At 43.9% G+C, this 19,550-nt stretch overlaps 1 protein-coding gene across 2 annotated transcripts in view; it reads right to left on the minus strand.

Annotated features, from left to right (window-relative positions):
* Positions 1-68: 68 nt before the first annotated feature.
* Positions 69-19,550, minus strand: part of LOC106602856 (rho guanine nucleotide exchange factor 15) — a 35,277-nt gene continuing 15,795 nt past the window's right edge. For both annotated transcript variants that reach the window (XM_014195792.2, XM_014195791.2), the window contains 6 exons: positions 19,140-19,232; positions 3,036-3,190; positions 2,693-2,869; positions 2,496-2,581; positions 2,282-2,386; positions 69-580 (listed from right to left, as the gene is read on the minus strand). In XM_014195792.2, the coding sequence (XP_014051267.1) occupies positions 441-580; positions 2,282-2,386; positions 2,496-2,581; positions 2,693-2,869; positions 3,036-3,190; positions 19,140-19,232 (756 nt within the window). In that variant the 3' untranslated portion in view covers positions 69-440. The remainder of the gene's footprint in view (positions 581-2,281; positions 2,387-2,495; positions 2,582-2,692; positions 2,870-3,035; positions 3,191-19,139; positions 19,233-19,550) is intronic.

Genomic DNA, 19,550 nt, shown 5'->3' on the forward strand with positions numbered 1-19,550 from the left:
CCTGATTTGGCCAGTCACAGCCCAGCCTTATACAACATCATGACACGTAATGTCTGTCTAATAAAATAATAATTTGGCATATAAGCATGTTTATTGAATTTTTGTCTAGGAAAGATTTCCATCAATACAGTACATAAAACAGTGGATGGGGAGCATTTGGCAGCAGGTGTAGGTAAGAGTAGTATAGCACTATTAGTTTAACCAATACAGCTACAAAAGTGTATGTGTGTGATATATATGATGCACTTGAGTTGAAGCTCTGGGTAAAAAAAAAAGAAAGAGGGTTAGAGAAATCCTTGGTTTGACATAGGCTTTGTCCCAAATAGCACTGTAATACCTTTTTATAGTGCACTTCTTTTGACCAGGACCCATTGGACATTTCTCCAAACTAGTGCACTATATGGGGAATAGGGTGTGATTTGGGACATACATACAAATAGTTAGTTCTTTGTGACTTTAGCGATGCGGTACTGCTCCCGAAGGTTCCGTCTCCTCCGATGCTCATTGGTTATCTCCACAACGCTTTTGCTAGGGAACCAACCCTTCTCTCCGTCAGACAGACGCATCCCCTTGTACCAACCTGACGGAAGCAGGGCATACCGGTAGTCATAAAGGGGAAAAGAGATAAAAATGTACTGTGGACAAAATATACTTAATTTTTATTCATGGAAAAGGTTTTCACATTGTACAGTGCATTCAGAAAGTATTCAGACCCCTTGACTTTTTCAAAATGTTACGTTAACCTTATTCTAAAATAAAAATGTTTAAATTCCCTCAATCTATACACAATACCCCATAATGACAAAGCAAAAACAGTTTTTATTGCATTTACATAAGTATTCAGACCCTTTACTCAGTACTTTGTTGAAGCGCCTTTGGCAATGATTACACCCTAGTGGCGGCTTCTAGGGTATGACGCTACAATGTTGGCAAGCCTGTATTTGGGAGTTCCTCCCGTTCTTCTCTGCAGATCCTCTCAAGCTCTGTCAGGTTGAATGGGGAGTGTCGCTGCACAGCTATTTTCAGGTCTCTCCAGAGATGTTAGATCGGGTCCAAGTTCATGCCATGGCTGGGCCACTCAAGGACCTTCAGAGACTTGTCTCGAAGCCACTCCTGCGTTGTTTTGGCTGTGTGCATTGTCCTGTTGGAAGGTGAACTTTCACCCCAGTCTGAGGTCCTGAGTGCGATGGAGAAGGTTTTCGTCAAAGATCTCATTGTACTTTGCTCTGTTCATCTTTCCCTTGATCCTGATTAGTGTCCCTGCCCCTGAAAAACATCCCCACAGCATGATGCTGCCACCACCATGCTTCACCGTAGGGATGGTGCCAGGTTTCCTCCAGACGTGAAGCTTGGCATTCATGCCAAAGAGTTCAATCTTGCTTTCATCAGACCAGAGAATCTTGTTTCTCTTGGTCTGAGATTCATTTAGGTGCCTTTTGGTAAACTCCAAACTGGCTGTCAAGTGCCTTTTACTTAGGAGTGGCTTCCGTCTGGCCACTCTACCATAAAGGCCTGATTGGTGGAGTGCTGTAGAGATGGTTGTCCTTCTGGTAGGTTATCCCATCTCCACAGAAGAACTCTGGAGCTCTGTCAGTGACCATAGGGGTTTCTTGGTCAACTTCCTGACCAAAGCCCTTCTCCCCGCATTGCTCAGTTTGGCACTGTGGCCAGCTGTAGAAAGTCTTGGTGGTTCCAAACTTCTTCCATTTAAGAATGATGGAGTCCACTGTGTTCATTTGGACCTTCAATGCTGAAGAAACTGTTTGGTACCCTTCCCCAGATCTGTGCCTAGACACAATCTTGTCTTGGACAATTCCTTCAAACTCATAGCTTGGTTTTTGCTCTGACATGCACTGTCAACTGTGGGACATTTGTATAGACAGGTGTGCCTTTCCAAATCATGTCCAATCAATTGAATTTACCACAGGTGGACTGCAATAAAGTTGTAGAAACATCTCAAGGATGATCAATGGAAACAGGATGCACCTGATCTCAATTTTGAGTCTCATAGCAAAGGGTCTGAATACTTATGTAGATAAGGTATTGTTCCTTTGATACATTTTCAAACAATAAAAAAAAAACGGTTCGCATTGTCATTATGGGGTTTTGAGGGGGGAAAAAACTATCCATTTTAGAATATTGCGGTAACGTAATTTTGGGGGGGAAAATGTCAAGGGGTCTGAATACTTTCCGGATGCACTGTAAGTCTTCAAATAAAGATGCTTGACAATTCAGTAGGAATTTTGTACTGAAAGTATGTTTCCTTGTTTGTTCCACCTACCCTCATGGGTCTTGCGTAGCACGTTGATGATGTCAGCAGGCTCCATGGTGAGCTCATCAGCCTGCTGGGCAACGTATTGTTCCACACACTGCACCTGGGGACAATCTATAATCCCATAAAAGGTTAAGCCTACAATTTCACTTCAGGGAAGTATGTGCATCTAACTAAGAATGTTAATATTTTATAACTGGGTCAGTCACATCTTTTTACTCACCCCAGTCCTCATAAACCACCTCTTCCTTCTTTCTGTTTGGGTCATTTAGGGAAGGGAATGCTGCCATCCACCGGTGCATATCTGACCTAGAGAGAGTAGAAACTTGGTACAACACTGTGTAATGCATTTTTGTCTTTACTCTTTAGTGCATTATCTGAGAGGTGGTTGGTTGGGAGGCTGTGTGTTTTTTTTCTCACTCTGAGGGGGCTTTCAGCAGGTGTTCACAGGCCAGTCCTCGGTGGTTCTCCAGCAGTAGCAGACAGAAGGAGTGCTCCAACTTGGGCCCTGGGTCCTCCGCTCCAGCCCCAAACCCTGTGGGCAGGACCTGCACCAGGGAGCGGTGGGCGTGGTCTGTCACCATATAGCGCTCTGAGCTGGAAAGGAAAGGGGGAGAGAAACTATACTCAACTTGCATATTCACCACCCAGCAGGCAAAACAAGGTTGAAATATGACAACCAGTTGCCCACAGCGCATTTACTTAAATGGTCAGAAAACGTTGTAACAGTTGGTCAGTATGTGGAGTATATCCTTTTGCTTGCCTCTTTTTGCATGTGATGATGAGTAGGTCATTGAAGAGGAAGAGGTAGATGGGGGTGAGTTTGAGACGAGCACTGAAGAGGGAGGCCCCCTTGGATAGCTCATACAGCTCTCCTCTCTTCTCCAGGAAGCGAGCCTTCGAGACAATGGGAACAGCCTGCATGTGGACATGGTGGAGAGGCAGGGTCTCAATCAGTGAGCTTCATCCAATCAATCATTTATAAAGACATTTTCTATAGTAGTCACAAAGGCTTCATTCACATAAGCAGCCCAATTATATATTTTTTTTCTCACTCATTTGTCTTTTGACCAACTGGGGCCGATTTCCCAAAAGCATCTTAACTTCTCTAGGGTAGGGGGCAGTATTTTGACGTCCGGATGAAAGGCGTGCCCAAATTAAACTGCCTGCTACTCAGACTCAGAAGGTAGGATATGCATATTATTAGTATGATGTCTGTGAGTATAACAGAACTCATGGCAGGCAAAACCCTGATAAAAATCAAGTGCAAAATGAACCCTAAGTCACTGTGTTAGATAGGCAATCACTTGAAAAAAACTACAGCCTCAGATTTCCCACTTCCTGGTTGGATTTTTCTCAGGTCTTTGCCTGCCATATGAGTTCTGTTATACTCACAGACACCATTCAAACAGTTTTAGAAACTTTAGGGTGTTTTCTATCCAAAGCCAATAATTATATGCATATTCTAGTTACTGGGCAGGAGTAGTAACCAGATTAAATCGGGTATGTTTTTTATCCGGCCATGTCAATACTGCCCCCTAGCCCTAACAGGTTAATTAGAAGAGAAATTGATCAGATATTAAAATATCTGAAGAGTTATATTAGGAAAATTGTAACTTTGTAATCTGAAGATTTTCCTTGGTGCCCTAACTTCCTAGTTAATTACATTTACCTGATTAGTTGAATCACGTAATAATAATTACAGATAATTGATTTGATAAAATAAGTCTTCACTTTAATGATGCCAAAGACACGACAACTACATGACCAAAGGTATGTGGGCATTTGCTAGTCGAACATCTCATTCATTCATCTCAATTGCATCCATTATTGGTCACCTCATTACCATTCCCTAAAATATGTTGGTGTTACCTTAGTCCTTCTTGCAAACAGTCTTTCAACATACACGAAATGAAGTATGTGGACACTGCTTGTCAAACATCTCATTCCAAAATCACAGGCATTAATATGGAGTTGGTCCCCCCTTTGGTATAACAGCCTCCACTCTTCTGGGAAGGCTTTCCACTAGATGTTGGAAAATTACTGCAGGGACTTGCTTCCATTCAGCCACGAGCATTAGTGAGGTCGGGCACTGATGTTGCGCAATGCGATGAGGCCTAGCTCGCAGTCAGCATTCCAATTCATCCCAAAAGTATTCGATGGGGTTGAGGTCAGGGCTCTGTGCAGGCCATACAAGTTCATCCACACCGATCTCGACAAAGCCTTTCTGTACTGACCTCGCTTTGTGCACGGGGGCATGGTCATCTGAAACAGGAAAGGGCCTTCCTCAAACTGTTGCCACAAAGCACAGAATTGTGAAAAAACACTGAACTTTGCAGTTGGCACTATGTATTCGGGCAGGTAGCATTCTCCTGACATCCGCCAAACCCAGATTTGAACATGCTTCCACTGCTCCAGAGTCCAACTGCGGCGAGCTTTACACCACTCCAGCCAACGTTTGGCATTGTGCATAGTGATCTTAGGCTTGTGTGCTGCTGCTTGGCCATGGAAATGCATTTCATGAAGCTCCCGACAAACAGTTCTTGCGCTGAAGTTGCTTCCAGAGGCAGTTTGGAACTCCGTAGTGAGTGTTGCAGCCGAGGACTGACGATTTGTATGACCTACGCGCTACAGCACGTTCTGTGAGCTTGTGTGGGCTACCACTTTGTGGCTGAGCTGTTGTTGCTCCTAGACCTTTCCACTTCACAATAACAGAACTTACAGTTGACCGGGGCAGCTCTAGCAGGTAGAATTTTGAGAAACTGACTTGTTGGCATCCTATGACGGTTCCACGTGGAAAGTCACTGATCTCTTCAGTATGGGCCATTCTACGCCAATATTTTACTATGGAGATTGCATGGCTGTGTGCTCGATTTTTAAACACCTGTCAGCAACGGGTGTGGCTGAAATAGCCAACTCCAACAAGGTGTGTCCATACATTTGGTGATGTAGTGTAGATTGACGCACTGGTGCCTCAATAGACTAATAGACTATGTTATGGAAAGAGCAGGTGTTCCTAATGTTTTATACACTCCGTGTATGAGATGGGAGTTCCATGCAATCATGGCTCTGTATAATATTGTAGGTTTCCTTGAATTTGTTCTGGATCTGGGGACTGTGAAAAGGCCCCTGGTGGCCTGTCTGGTGAGGAAAGTGTGTGTGTGTCAGTGCTGTGTGTGTGTGTCAGTGCTGTGTGTGTGTCAGTCCTGTGTGTAAGATGACTATGCAAACAATTTGGAATTTTCAACACATTGTTTTTAAAGCAAGAAGTGATGCAATCAGTTTCTCCTCAACTTTTAGCCAAGAGAGACTTGCATGCATAATATTGATATTAGGCCTCTCATTCCAAAATGTGCAGCTCTGTTCTGGGCTAACTGCAGCTTAACTAGGTCCTTCTTTGCAGCACCTGATCATATGACTGGACAATAATCAAAATTAGATAAAACAAGCCTGAAGTACTTGCTCTGCTTTTTTTGTCACCACAATCCACAAAGCATCTGTTTATCACGGCTAGACCTCTCCCTATCTTTACAATCATAAAATCAATATTTTTTGACGATGGCCGTTTACAATCTAAGGTAACACCAAGTAATTTAGTCTCCTCAACCTGAGGAGCCACACATTTCATTACGAGGTCTAGAACTTAGCGAATGATTTGTACCAAATACAATGCTCTTAGTTTTAGAGATGTTCAGGAACAGTTTACTACTGGCCCCCCATTCTAAAACTGACTGCAACTCTTTGTAAAGGGTTGCAGTGAATTCACTAGCAGTGGTTACTGAAACGTATAGGGTTGAATTATAAGTATCCATAGACACACAGGCTTTGTTTAATGCCAGTGGCAGGTCATTGGTAAAAATATAAAAGAGTAAAGGGCCTGGAGAGCTGCCCTGTGGTACACCACACATTACATGTTTAACATTAGAGCAGCTTAAATTAATGAAAATCAACTGTGTTCTAGTAGATTGCCATATCATGGATTCAACACATACAGTACCAGTCACAAGTTTGGACACACCTACTCATTCCAATACTTTATTTTTTTATTTTCTTTACTATTTTCTACATTGTACAATAATAGTGGAGACATCAAAACTATGAAATCACACATATGGAATCATGTAGTAAACTATTTTTTTAAACAAATCAAAATATATTTGAGATTCTTCAAAGTAGCCACCCTTTTGTCTAAAAGACAATTTTGCACAATCTTGGCATTCTCTTAACCAGTTTCATGAGGTAATCACTTGGAATGCATTTCAATTAACAGGTGTGCCTTGTTAAAAGTTCATTTGTGGAATTTATTTCCTTCTTAATGCATTTGAGCCAATCAGTTGTGTTGTGACAAGGTAGGGGTGGCATACAAAAGGTAGCCCTATTTGGTAAAATACCAAGTCCATATTATGGCAAGAACATCTCAAATAAGCAAAGAGAAACGACAGTCCATCATTACTTTAAGACATGAAGGTCAGTCAATACGGAATATTTCAAGAACTTTGAAAGTTTCTTCAAGTGCAGTCACAAAAACCATCAAGCGCTATGATGAAACTGGCTCTCATGAGGACCGCCACAGGAAAGGAAGACCCAGAGTTCCTTCTGCTGCAGAGGAAACGTTCTTTAGAGTTACCAGCCTCAGAAATTGGCATTAACTGCACCTCAGATTGCACCTCACAGAGTTCAAGCAACAGACACATCTCAGAGGTCATTCATATGTTGATGATGTAAAGAATATTTGCTGGTCGGTGATGTGTGATGAGGAGCAACCAGACGCTGCACTTGACACATTTATGAAACTACTTGTTCCAGTTACTAATAATCAAGCACCCATTAAGAAAATGACTGTAAAAACTGTTAAATCCCCTTGGATTGATGAGGAATTGAAAAATGTTATGGTGAGAGGGATGAGGTAAACGGTATGGCAATTAAGTTTGGCACCCCAACTGATTGGCAAACGTACTGCAAATTAAGAAATCATGTGACTAAACAAAATAAAAATAAACTACACTATGAAACAAAGTGTATATAAAGAATGATAGTGAATAGCTTTGGAGCACCTTAAATGACATTTTTGTGAAAAAGCAAACTCGGCTCCTTCATTCATTGAATCAGATGGCTCATTCATCACAAAGCCCACTGATATTACAAACTACTTTAATGACTTTTTCATTGGCAAGATAAGCAAACTTAGGGATGACATACCCGCAACAAATGCTGACACTACACATCCAAGTATATAGGACCAACTTATGAAAGACAAGAATTGTACTTTGAGAATTCCGTAAAGTCAGTATGGAAGAGGTGAAAAAAATATTGTCGATCAACAATGACAAGCCACCAGGGTCTGACAATCTGGATGGAAAATTACTGAGGATAATAGCAGATGCCACTCCTATTTGCCACATCTTCAATTTAAGTCTACTAGAGAGTGTGTGCCCTCAGGCCTGGAGGGAAGCTAAAGTCATTCTGCTACCCAAGAATAGTAAAGCCCCCTTTACTGGCTCAAATAGCCGACCAATCAGCCTGTTACCAAACCCTTAGTAAACTTCTGGAAAAAGTGTGTTTGACCAGATACAATGCTGTTTTACAGTAAACAAATTGACAACAGAATTTCAGCATGCTTATAGGTAAGGACTCTCAAGAAGCACAGCACTTACACAAATGAATGATGATTGGCTGAGAGAAATTGATGATAAGACTATTGTGGGGGCTGTCTTGTTAGACTTCAGTGCAGCTTTTGACATTATCGATCATATTCTGCTGCAGGAAAAACTCACGTGTTAAGGCTTTACATCCCCTGATATAATTTGGATACAGTGTTAATTGTCTAACAGAACACCGAGGGTGTTCTATAATGGAAGCCTCTCAAATATAATCCAGTTAGAATCAGGAATTCCTCAGGGTAGCTGTTTAGGCCCCTTGCTTTTTTCAATTTTCACTAACGACATGTCACTGACTTTGAGTAAAGCCAGAGTGTCTATGTATGCAGATGACTCAACACTATACACGTCAGCTACTACAGCGACTGAAATGACTGTGTTCACTCAACAAAGAGCTGCAGCTAGTTTCAGAGTGCGTGGCAAGGAATAAGATAGCCCTAAATATTTCTAAAACTAAAAGCATTGTATTTGGAACAAAACACTCACTAAACCCTAAACCTCAACTAAATCTTGTAATAAATAATGTGGAAATTGAGCAAGTTGAGATGACAAAAATTCTTGGAGTAACCCTAGATTGTAAACTGCATGGTCAAAACATATTGATGCAGTAGTAGCTAAGATGAGAAGAAGTCTGTCTATAATAAAGCAATGCTCTGCCTTCTTAACAAAACTATCAACAAGGCAGGTCCTACAGGCCATAGTTTTGTCGCACCTTGACTACTGTTGAGTCGTGCGGTCAGGTGCCACAAAAAAGAACAGGGCAGCACGGCTGGCCCTTGGATGTACACAAAGAGCTAATATTAATAATATGCATGTCAATCTCTCCAAACTGAAAGTAAAGAAGAGATTGACTTCATCACTACTTTTATTTATGAGAGATATTGACATGTTGAATGCACCGAGCTGTCTGTCTAAACTACTGGCACACAGCTCGGACACCCATGCATACCCCACAAGACATGCCACAAGAGGTCTCTTTACAGTCCCCAAGTCCAGAACAGACTGTGGGAGGCACACAGTACAACATAGAGCCATGACTACATGGAACTCTATTCCACATCAAGTAACTGATGCAAGCAGTAAAATTAGATTTAAAGAACAGATAAAAAACACCTTGTGGAACAGCGGGGACTGTGAAGCAACACAAACATTGGCACAGACAGACACATGCATACTTACACACACACGATAACATACGCACTATACATTTAGTACTGTAGATATGTGATAGTGGTGGAGTCGGGGCCTGATGCCACACAGTGTGTTGTGAAATCTGTCAAAGTATAAACATACCTTGAGTTGTGGAACTCCAGTGTGGTCATGACATGTATATGAACATACCTTGAGTTTGTGGAACTCCAGTGTGGTAATATCACAACAGTCATAAGTTTGGACACACCTTCTCATTCAAGGGTTTTTCTTATTTTTACTATTTTCTACATTGTAGAAAAAAGTGAAGACATCAAAACTATGAAATCACACGTATGGAATCATGTAGTAACCAAAAAAGTCAAATCAAAATCAAATGAAATTTTATTGGTTACAAACAAACATATTTAGAGGAAATGGTTAAGGTAATATTACACTTCACTACATTACAACGGTTTGATTTGTTTGATCTGAGCAATTTTTCTTAGCTAGCTACATAGCTGTCTTTGTATCAAAGATAATTGTGTAGTTTAGAGTAATTAGAGTAATTATCGAGGTTAGCTATCTTCGTCCTCCTAACGTAGTCAACACTGCTAGCTAGCTAGTCAACACTGCTAGCTAGCCAACCAGCCAACTTCTACCGACTAGCAGCACTATAGAAACTATTACATTACAACGGAACGACTTGATTAGTGTTAGTGAGCCAGCTACATAGTTGTCTTTGCTGTCTGTATCTAAGATAATTGTGTAGTTTAGAGTAATTATAGTTTAGAGTAATTATCGAGGTTAGGTAGCCAGCCGCGACGCGACGCCAGACTTAGTCAACACACCTAGTCATCATTAACCAACTGCTAGCTAGCCAACCGTTACCGACTAGCAGCGCTGTAGATACTAATACTTTACAACGGAACGATTTGACAAGTGCAGTGTTAGCTAGCTAGCTACATAGTTGTCTTTGTCATAGCTTGATAATTGTGTAGTTTAGTAATTATCGAGGTTAGCTAGCCAGGTATTTCCATCCCCTGCGACGCCATTTTTACAAACACAGCCAACTATTACCGACGAGCAGCATTGTAGAAACTAAATACATTCAAAGGAACGTCTTGATTAGTGTTATGTTAGCTAGCTACAAAGTTGCTTTTGTATCATGACAAGGTGTAGTACTGTAACTATCGAGGTTACCTAGCCAGCAACACGTTTCAAAGTCAACAACGCAGCCACTGCTAGCTAGCCTACTCCACCAGCCAGCAGTACTGTATCATTTTCGTCATTTTAGTCAATAAGATTCTTGCAACGTAAGCTTTCTGAACATTCGAGACGTGTAGTCCACTTGTCATTCCAATCTCCTTTGCATTAGCGTAGCCTCTTCTGTAGCTTGTCAACTATGTGTCTGTCTATCCCTGTTCTCTCCCCTCCGCACAGGCCATACAAACGCTCCACACCGCGTGGCCGCTGCCACTCTAACCTGGTGGTCCCAGCGCGCACGACCCACGTGGAGTTCCAGGTCTCCGGCAGCCTCTGGAACTGCCGGTCTGCGGCCAACAAGGCAGAGTTCATCTCAGCCTATGCTACCCTCCAGTCCCTAGACTTCCTGGCGCTGACGGAAACATGGATTACCACAGATAACACTGCTACTCCTACTGCTCTCTCCTCGTCTGCCCACGTGTTCTCGCATACCCCTAGAGCATCAAGCCAGCGGGGTGGTGGCACTGGAATCCTCATCTCTCCCAAGTGGACATTCTCTCTTTCTCCCCTGACCCATCTGTCTATCTCCTCATTTGAATTCCATGCTGTCACAGTTACCAACCCTTTCAAGCTTAATGAATTCGTCCCACCTACGTAACAGCCACTTTAAGCCTGTGGCGCGATTTTCAAAACCTTAAAAATCCTATTACTTCAATTTCTCAAACATATGACTATTTTACAGCTATTTAAAGACAAGACTCTCGTTAATCTAACCACACTGTCCGATTTCAAAAAGGCTTTACAACGAAAGCAAAACATTAGATTATGTCAGCAGAGTACCAAGCCAGAAATAATCAGACACCCATTTTTCAAGCTAGCATATAATGTCACATAAACCCAAACCACAGCTAAATGTAGCACTAACCTTTGATGATCTTCATCAGATGACAACCCTAGGACATTATGTTATACAATACATGCATGTTTTGTTCAATCAAGTTCATATTTATATCAAAAACCAGCTTTTTACATTAGCATGTGACGTTCAGAACTAGCATACCCCCCGCAAACTTCCGGGGAATTCGCTAACATTTTACTAAATTACTCACGATAAACGTTCACAAAAAGCATAACAATTATTTTAAGAATTATAGATACAGACCTCCTCTATGCACTCGATATGTCCGATTTTAAAATAGCTTTTTGGTGAAAGCACATTTGGCAATATTCTAAGTACATAGCCCAGGCATCACGGGCTCGCTATTTAGACACCCGGCAAGTTTAGCACTCACCATAATCATATTTACTATTATAAAAGTTTGATTACCTTTTGTTGTCTTCGTCAGAATACACTCCCAGGACTGCTACTTCAATAACAAATGTTGGTTTGGTCCAAAATAATCCATCGTTATATCCGAATAGCGGCATTTTGTTAGTGCGTTCCAGACACTATCCGAAATGGTAAAGAAGTGTCGCGCGCATGGCGCAATTCGTGACAATAAAATTCTAAATATTCCATTACCGTACTTCGAAGCATGTCAACCGCTGTTTAAAATCAATTTTTACGCCATTTTTCTCCTAGAAAACCGATAATATTCCGACAGGGAATCTCCTTTTCGGCAAACAGAGGAAAAAATCACAAAGGCGGGGGCGGTCGGGTCATGCGCATAAGCCCAGAGTCCCTTGATCGGCCACTTGAGAAAGGCGATAATGTGTTTCAGCCTGGGGCTGGAATGACGACATTCTGTTTTTTCCCGGGCTCTGAGAGCCTATGGAAGACGTGGGAAGTGTCACGTTAGAGCAGAGATCCTTAGTAAATGATAGAGATGGCAAAGAAGTTCCAGAAATGGTCAGACAGGCCACTTCCTGTAAAGGAATCTCTCAGGTTTTGACCTGCCATTTGAGTTCTGTTATACTCACAGACACCATTCAAACAGTTTTAGAAACTTTAGGGTGTTTTCTATCCATATGTAATAAGTATATGCATATTCTAGTTACTGGGTAGGAGTGGTAACCAGATTAAATCGGGTATGTTTTTTATCCAGCCATGTCAATACTGCCCCCTAGCCCTAACAGGTTAACATCCTTATCATTTATCGCCCTCCAGGTTCACTTGGAGAGTTCATCAATGAGCTTGACGCCTTGATAAGTTCCTTTCCTGAGGATGGCTCACCTATCACAGTTCTGGGTGACTTTAACCTCCCCACGTCTACCTTTGACTCATTTCTCTCTGCCTCCTTTCCACTCCTCTCCTCTTTTGACTTCACCCTCTCACCGTCCCCCCTACTCACAAGGCAGGCAATACGCTTGACCTCATCTTTACTAGATGTTGTTTTTCCACTAATCTCATTGCAACTCCCCTCCAAGTCTCCGACCACTACCTTGTATCCTTTTCCCTCTCGCTCTCATCCAACACTTCTCACTCTGCCCCTACTCGGATGGTATTGCGCCGTCCCAACCTTCGCTCTCTCTCTCCCGCTACTCTCTCCTCTTCCATCCTATCATCTCTTCCCTCTGCTCAAACCTTCTCCAACCTATCTCCTGATTCTGCCTCCTCAACCCTCCTCTCCTCCCTCTCTGCATCCTTTGATTTTCTCTGTCCCCTATCCTCCAGGCCGGCTCGGTCCTCCCCTCCTGCTCCGTGGCTCGACGACTCACTGCGAGCTCACAGAATAGGGCTCCGGGCAGCCGAGCGGAAATGGAGGAAAACTCGCCTCCCTGCGGACCTTGCATCCTTTCACTCCCTCCTCTCTACATTTTCCTCTTCTATCTCTGCTGCTAAAGCCACTTTCTACCACTCTAAATTCCAAGCATCTGCCTCTAACCCTAGGAAGCTCTTTGCTACCTTCTCCTCCCTCCTGAATCCTCCTCCCCCCCCCTCCTCCCTCTCTGCGGATGACTTCGTCAACCATTTTGAAAAGAAGGTTGACGACATCCGATCCTCGTTTGCTAAGTCAAACGACACCGCTGGCCCTGCTCACACTGCCCTACCCTGTGCTTTGACCTCTTTCTCCCCTCTCTCTCCAGATGAAATCTCGCGTCTTGTGACGGCCGGCCGCCCAACAACCTGCCCACTTGACCCTATCCCATCCTCTCTTCTCCAGACCTTTTCCGGAGACCTTCTCCCCTAGCTCACCTTGCTCATCAACTCATCCTTGACCGCTGGCTACGTCCCTTCCGTCTTCAAGAGAGCGAGAGTTGCACCCCTTCTGAAAAAACCTACACTCGATCCCTCCGATGTCAACAACTACAGACCAGTATCCCTTCTTTCTTTTCTCTCCAAAACTCTTGAACGTGCCGTCCTTGGCCAGCTCTCTTGCTATCTCTCTCAGAATTACCTTCTTGATCCTAATCAGTCAGGTTTCAAGACTGGGCATTCAACTGAGACTGCTCTTCTCTGTGTCACGGAGGCTCTCCGCACTGCTAAAGCTAACTCTCTCTCCTCTGCTCTCATCCTTCTAGACCTATCTGCTGCCTTTGATACTGTGAACCATCAGATCCTCCTCTCCACCCTCTCCGAGCTGGGCATCTCCTGCGCGGCCCACGCTTGGATTGCGTCCTACCTGACAGGTCGCTCCTACCAGGTGGCGTGGCGAGAATCTGTCTCCGCACCACGTGCTCTCACCACTGGTGTCCCCCAGGGCTCTGTTCTAGGCCCTCTCCTATTCTCGCTATACACCAAGTCACTTGGCTCTGTCATATCCTCACATGGTCTCTCCTATCATTGCTATGCAGACGACACACAATTAATCTTCTCCTTTCCCCCTTCTGACAACCAGGTGGCGAATCGCATCTCTGCATGTCTGGCAGACATATCAGTGTGGGTGACGGATCACCACCTCAAGCTGAACCTCGGCAAGACGGAGCTGCTCTTCCTCCCGGGGAAGGACTGCCCGTTCCATGATCTCGCCATCACGGTTGACAACTCCGTTGTGTCCTCCTCCCAGAGTGCTAAGAGCCTCAGCGTGACCCTGGACAACACCCTGTCGTTCTCCACTAACATCAAGGCGGTGACCCGATCCTGTAGGTTCATGCTCTACAACATTCGCAGAGTACGACCCTGCCTCACACAGGAAGCGGCGCAGGTCCTAATCCAGGCACTTGTCATCTCCCGTCTGGATTACTGCAACTCGCTGTTGGCTGGGCTCCCTGCCTGTGCCATTAAACCCCTACAACTCATCCAGAACGCCGCAGCCCGTCTTGTGTTCAACCTTCCCTAGTTCTCTCACGTCACCCCGCTCCTCCGCTCTCTCCACTGGCTTCCAGTTGAAGCTCGCATCCATTACAAGACCATGGTGCTTGCCTACGGAGCTGTGAAGGGAACGGCACCTCCGTACCTTCAGGCTCTGATCAGGCCCTACACCCAAACAAGGGCACTGCGTTCGTCCACCTCTGGCCTGCTCGCCTCCCTACCTCTGAGGAAGCACAGTTCCCGCTCAGCCCAGTCAAAACTGTTCGCTGCTCTGGCACCCCATTGGTGGAACAAGCTCCCTCACGACGCCAGGACAGCGGAGTCAATCACCACCTTCCGGAGACACCTGAAACCCCACCTCTTTAAGGAATACCTGGGATAGGATAAAGTAATCCTTCTAACCCCCCCCTTAAAAGATTTAGATGCACTATTGTAAAGTGGTTGTTCCACTGGATATTATAAGGTGAATGCACCAATTTGTAAGTCACTCTGGATAAGAGCGTCTGCTAAATGACTTAAATGTAAATGTAAATGTAGCAGATGTTACTGAAGGTATGGTGAAATGCAGTAGTATCTACAAATTCACAACAATACACGCATATCTAAATGTAAAATAATGGAATTAAGAAATATAAACATTAGATTGAGCAATGTCGGAGTGGCATTGACTAAAATACAGTAGAATAGAATACGTATTAGATGAGAAATGTATGTAAACATTATTAAAGTGACTAGTGTTCCAGTGATTCCAAGTCTATGTATATAGAGCAGTGGTCTCTAAGGTGCAGGGTTGCATAACTGGGTGGAAGCCGGCTAGTGATGGCTATTTAACAGTCTAATGGCCTTGAGATAGAAGCTGTTTTTCAGTCTCTTGGTCCCAGCTTTGATGCACCTGTACTGACCTCGCCTTCTGGATGATAGCGGGTGAACAGGCAGTGGCTCGGGTGGTTGATGTCCTTGATGATCTTTTTGGACTTTCTGTGACATCAGGTGCTGTAGGTGTCCTGGAGGGCAGGCAGTTTGCCCCCGGTGATGCGTTGCACAGACCGCAGCACCCTCTGGAGAGCTCTGCGGTTGTGGGCGGTGCAGTTGCCGTACCAGGCGGTGATACAGCCCAACAGGATGCTCTGAATTGTACATCTGTGAAGGTTTTAGGGGCCAAGCCACATTTCTTCAGCCTCCTGAGGTTGAAGAGGTGCTGTCTTTGTGGGTGGACCATTTCAGTTTGTCAGTGATGTGTACGCCAAGGAACTTGAAGCTTTCCACCGTCTCCACTGCGGTCCCATCGATGTGGACAGGGGCGTGCTCCCTCTGCTGTTTCCTGAAGTCCACGATCAGTTCCTCTGTTTTGTTGACGTTGAGAAAGAGATTATTTTCCTGGCACCACTCTCCCAGGGCCCTCACCTCCTCCCTGTAGGCTTTCTCGTCATTGTTGGTATTCAGTCCTAATACTGTTGTGTCATCTGCAAACTTGATGATTGAGTTGGAGGCGTGTGTGGCCACGCAGTCATGGGTGAACAGGGAGTACAGGAGGGGGCTAAGCACGCACACTTGTGGGGCCCCAGTGTTGAGGATCAGCGATGTGGAGGTGTTGTTTCCTACCTTCACCACCTGGGGGCGGCCATCAGGAGGTCCAGGACCCAGTTGCCCAGGGTGGGGTTCAGACCCAGGGCTCCGAGCTTAATGATGAGCTTGGAGGGTACTATGGGGTTGAATGGTGAGATATAGTCAAGGACCAGCATTCTTACATAGGTATTCCTCTTATCCAGATGGGATAAGGCAGTGTGCATTGCAATGACGATTGCGTCATCTGTGTATCTATTGGGGCGGTAAGCAAATTGAAGTGGGTCTAGGTGTCAGGTAAGGTAGAGGTGATATGATCCTTAACTAGCTTCTCAAAGCACTTCATTATGATAGAAGTGAGTGCTACGTAGCGATAGTCATTTAGTTCAGTTACCTTTGCTTTCTTGGATACAGGTTACAATGGTGGACATCTTGAAGCAAGTGGGGACAGTAGACTGGGATAGGGAGAGATTGAATATGTCTGTACACTCTACCTAGCTGGTCTGCACATGCTCTGAGGACGCGGCTAGGGATGCCGTCCGGGCCGGCAGCCTTGCGAGGGTTAACACGCTTAAATGTCTTACTGACGTCGACCACAGAGAAGGAGAGCCAACAGTCCTTGGTTGCGGGCCTTGTCAGTGGCACTGTGTTATCCTCAAAGCAGGCACAGAAGGTGTTTGGCTTGTCCGGGAGCAAGACATCAGTGTCCGCTACGTGACTGGTTTTCCCTTTCTAGTCTGTGATTGTCTATAGACCCTTCCACATACGTCTAGTGTCTTAGCCATTGAATTGCGACTCCACTTTGTCCTCTGTACTGACGTTTTGCCTGTTTGATTGCTTTATGGAGGGAATAACTACGCTGTGTTTGGTAATATTCCCAGTCACCTTGCCATGGTTAAATAAGGTGGTTTGCGCTTTCAGATTTGCGAGAATGCTGCCATCTATCCACGGTTTCTGGTTTGGGTAGGTTATAATAGTCACAGTGGGTACGACATCTCCTATACACTTCCTGATGAACTCAGTCAACGTATTCGTCGATGTTATTCTCAGAGTCTACCTGGAACATATCCCAGTCCACATTATCAAAACAATCTTGAAGCGTGGATTCCTATAGGTCAGACCAGCATTGAATAGACCTTAGCACGGGTACTTTCTGTTTGAGTTTTTGCCTATAGGAAGGGAGGAGCAAAATGGATTCGTGATCAGATTTGCCGAAGGGAGGGCGGGGGAAGGCCTTGTAGGCATTTCTAAAAGTTGAGAAGCAGAGGTCCAATGTTTTTTCAGCACGAGTACTACATTCAATGTGTTGGTAGAACTTCGGTAGCGTTTTCCTCAAATTGCTTTGTTAAAATCCCCAGCTACAATAAATGCGTTCTCAGGAAATGTGGTTTGCATTAAGTCCAGCGTAGTTCTTTGAGGGCCGTCGTGGTATTGGCTTGAGGGGGAATATACACGGCTGTGACTATAATTTTCTTTGGATGTCATACCGCATTTGCATGAGGTATTCTAGGTTGAGTGAAAAAAGGACTTGATTTTCCATATGTTATGACAATCGCACCATGAGTAGTTAATCATGAAACATACACCCCCAGCTTTCTTCTTCCCGGAGAGTTCTTTTTTCCTGTCTGCACGATGTACTGAGAACCCAGCTGGCTGAATGGACGGGGACAGTATATCCTGAGAGAGAGAGCCATGTTTCCGTGAAACAGAGTATGTCACAATCCCTGATGTCTCTCTGGAAGGAGTTCCTCGCCTTGAGCTCGTCTACTTTATTATCCAGAGACTGAACATTAGCAAGTAATATACTCTGAAGCGGTGGATGGTGTACACGCTTCCTGAGTCAGACTAGAAGTCCACTCCGAATACCTCTTCTCCGCCGGCGGTGTTTTGGAGTAGCCTGTGGAATAAGTTAAATTGCCCTTGGAGGTACGAACAAAAGATCCAATTCGGGAAAGTCGTATTCCTGGTCGTAATGCTGGTTACCGGCTGTATGTAATAACACAAAACATTTTCTGGGCTAATATTGTAAGAAATAAATCACAAAAAAACAAAATACTGCAAAGTTGCTTAGGAGCTATATCTGTCGGCGCCCAAATCAAAATATATTTTAGATTCTTCAAACAAGCCACCCTTTGCCTTGATGACAGCTTTGCATTCTCTCAACCAGCTTCATGAGTTAGTCACCTTGAATGCTTTTCCATCAGTCTTGAAGGAGTTCTCACATTTGCTGAGCACTTGTTGGCTGCTTTCCCTTCACTATGCGGTCCAACTCTCCCAAACCATCTCAATTGGGTTGAGGTCGGGTGATTGTAGAGGCCAGGTCATCTGATGTGGCACTCCATCACTCTCTATTCTTCTGTTGAGATGTGTCTGTTACTTGAACTCGGAGGTCCAATCTGGAGTGCAGTTAATTGCCCATTTCTGAGGCTGGTAACTCTAATGAACGTATCCTCTGCAGCAGAGGTAACTCTGGGTCTTCCTTTCCTGTGGCGGTCCTCACGAGAGCCTGTTTCATCATAGCGCTTGATGGTTTTTGTGACTGCACTTGAAGAAAGTTTCAAAGTTCTTAAAATGTTCAGTACTGACTGACCTTCATGTCTTAAAGTAATGATGGACTGTCATTTCTGTTTGCTTATGTGAGATGTTCTTGCCATAATATGGACTTGGTCTTTCAACAAATATGGCTATCTTCTGTATACCACAACACAAATGATTGGCTCAAATGCATTAAGAAGGAAAGAAATTCCACAAATTTACGTTTAACAAAGCACACCTGTTAATTGAAATGCATTCCAGGTGACTACCTCATGAAGCTGGTTGAGAGAATGCCAAGAGTGAGGATGGCTACGTTGAAGAGTCTCATTAACACTTTTCGGTTACTACATGTTTCCATATGTGTTATTTCAGAGCTTTGATGTCTTCACTATTATTCTACAATGTAGAAAATAGGACAAATAAAAAAAAAAACTTGAATGAGTTGTTGTGTCCAAACCTTTGACTGGTACTATATATGAAGATACCATGAGTTTGTGGAACTCCAATGTGGTAATAATTGCATGTTTATGAACATACCTTTCATTTGATGAACTCCAGTGTAGTAGTGACATGTATATGAACATACCTTGAGTTTGTTGAACTCCAGTGTGTTATTGACTTGTATGAGTTCTTCCATCTGCTTCATCTGGCCCACCTGGGTGTTGGACTCCTTGATGATCTGGAAGAGGGAGAATAACAACAAAGAGTGGAGGTGTAGTGGAGCACATTTTGGTAAGGTTTTGTTGGCCCAGTATTTTAAAGAAGTATCCAACAGAAAGACTGCTGTCCATTTCCTAATGGATTTCAAATCTTTTCAACAGGCCTACTTATTTTCAATGGCACATTGTTCATAGTGTATGTCTAATATTTTCTACTGCTTGCATGTCTAAAGTGACCAATACGTACTGTTAGGTTCTAATTATCAGAGTAAATAACTCAATGGACACTATGAAAGCTTAACCAAGTTTAATTCTTCCCAAAAGGGTCGATACAGCTG

The sequence above is a fragment of the Salmo salar genome, chromosome ssa04 (assembly GCF_905237065.1).
Source record: "Salmo salar chromosome ssa04, Ssal_v3.1, whole genome shotgun sequence".
NCBI lineage: Eukaryota > Metazoa > Chordata > Actinopteri > Salmoniformes > Salmonidae > Salmo > Salmo salar.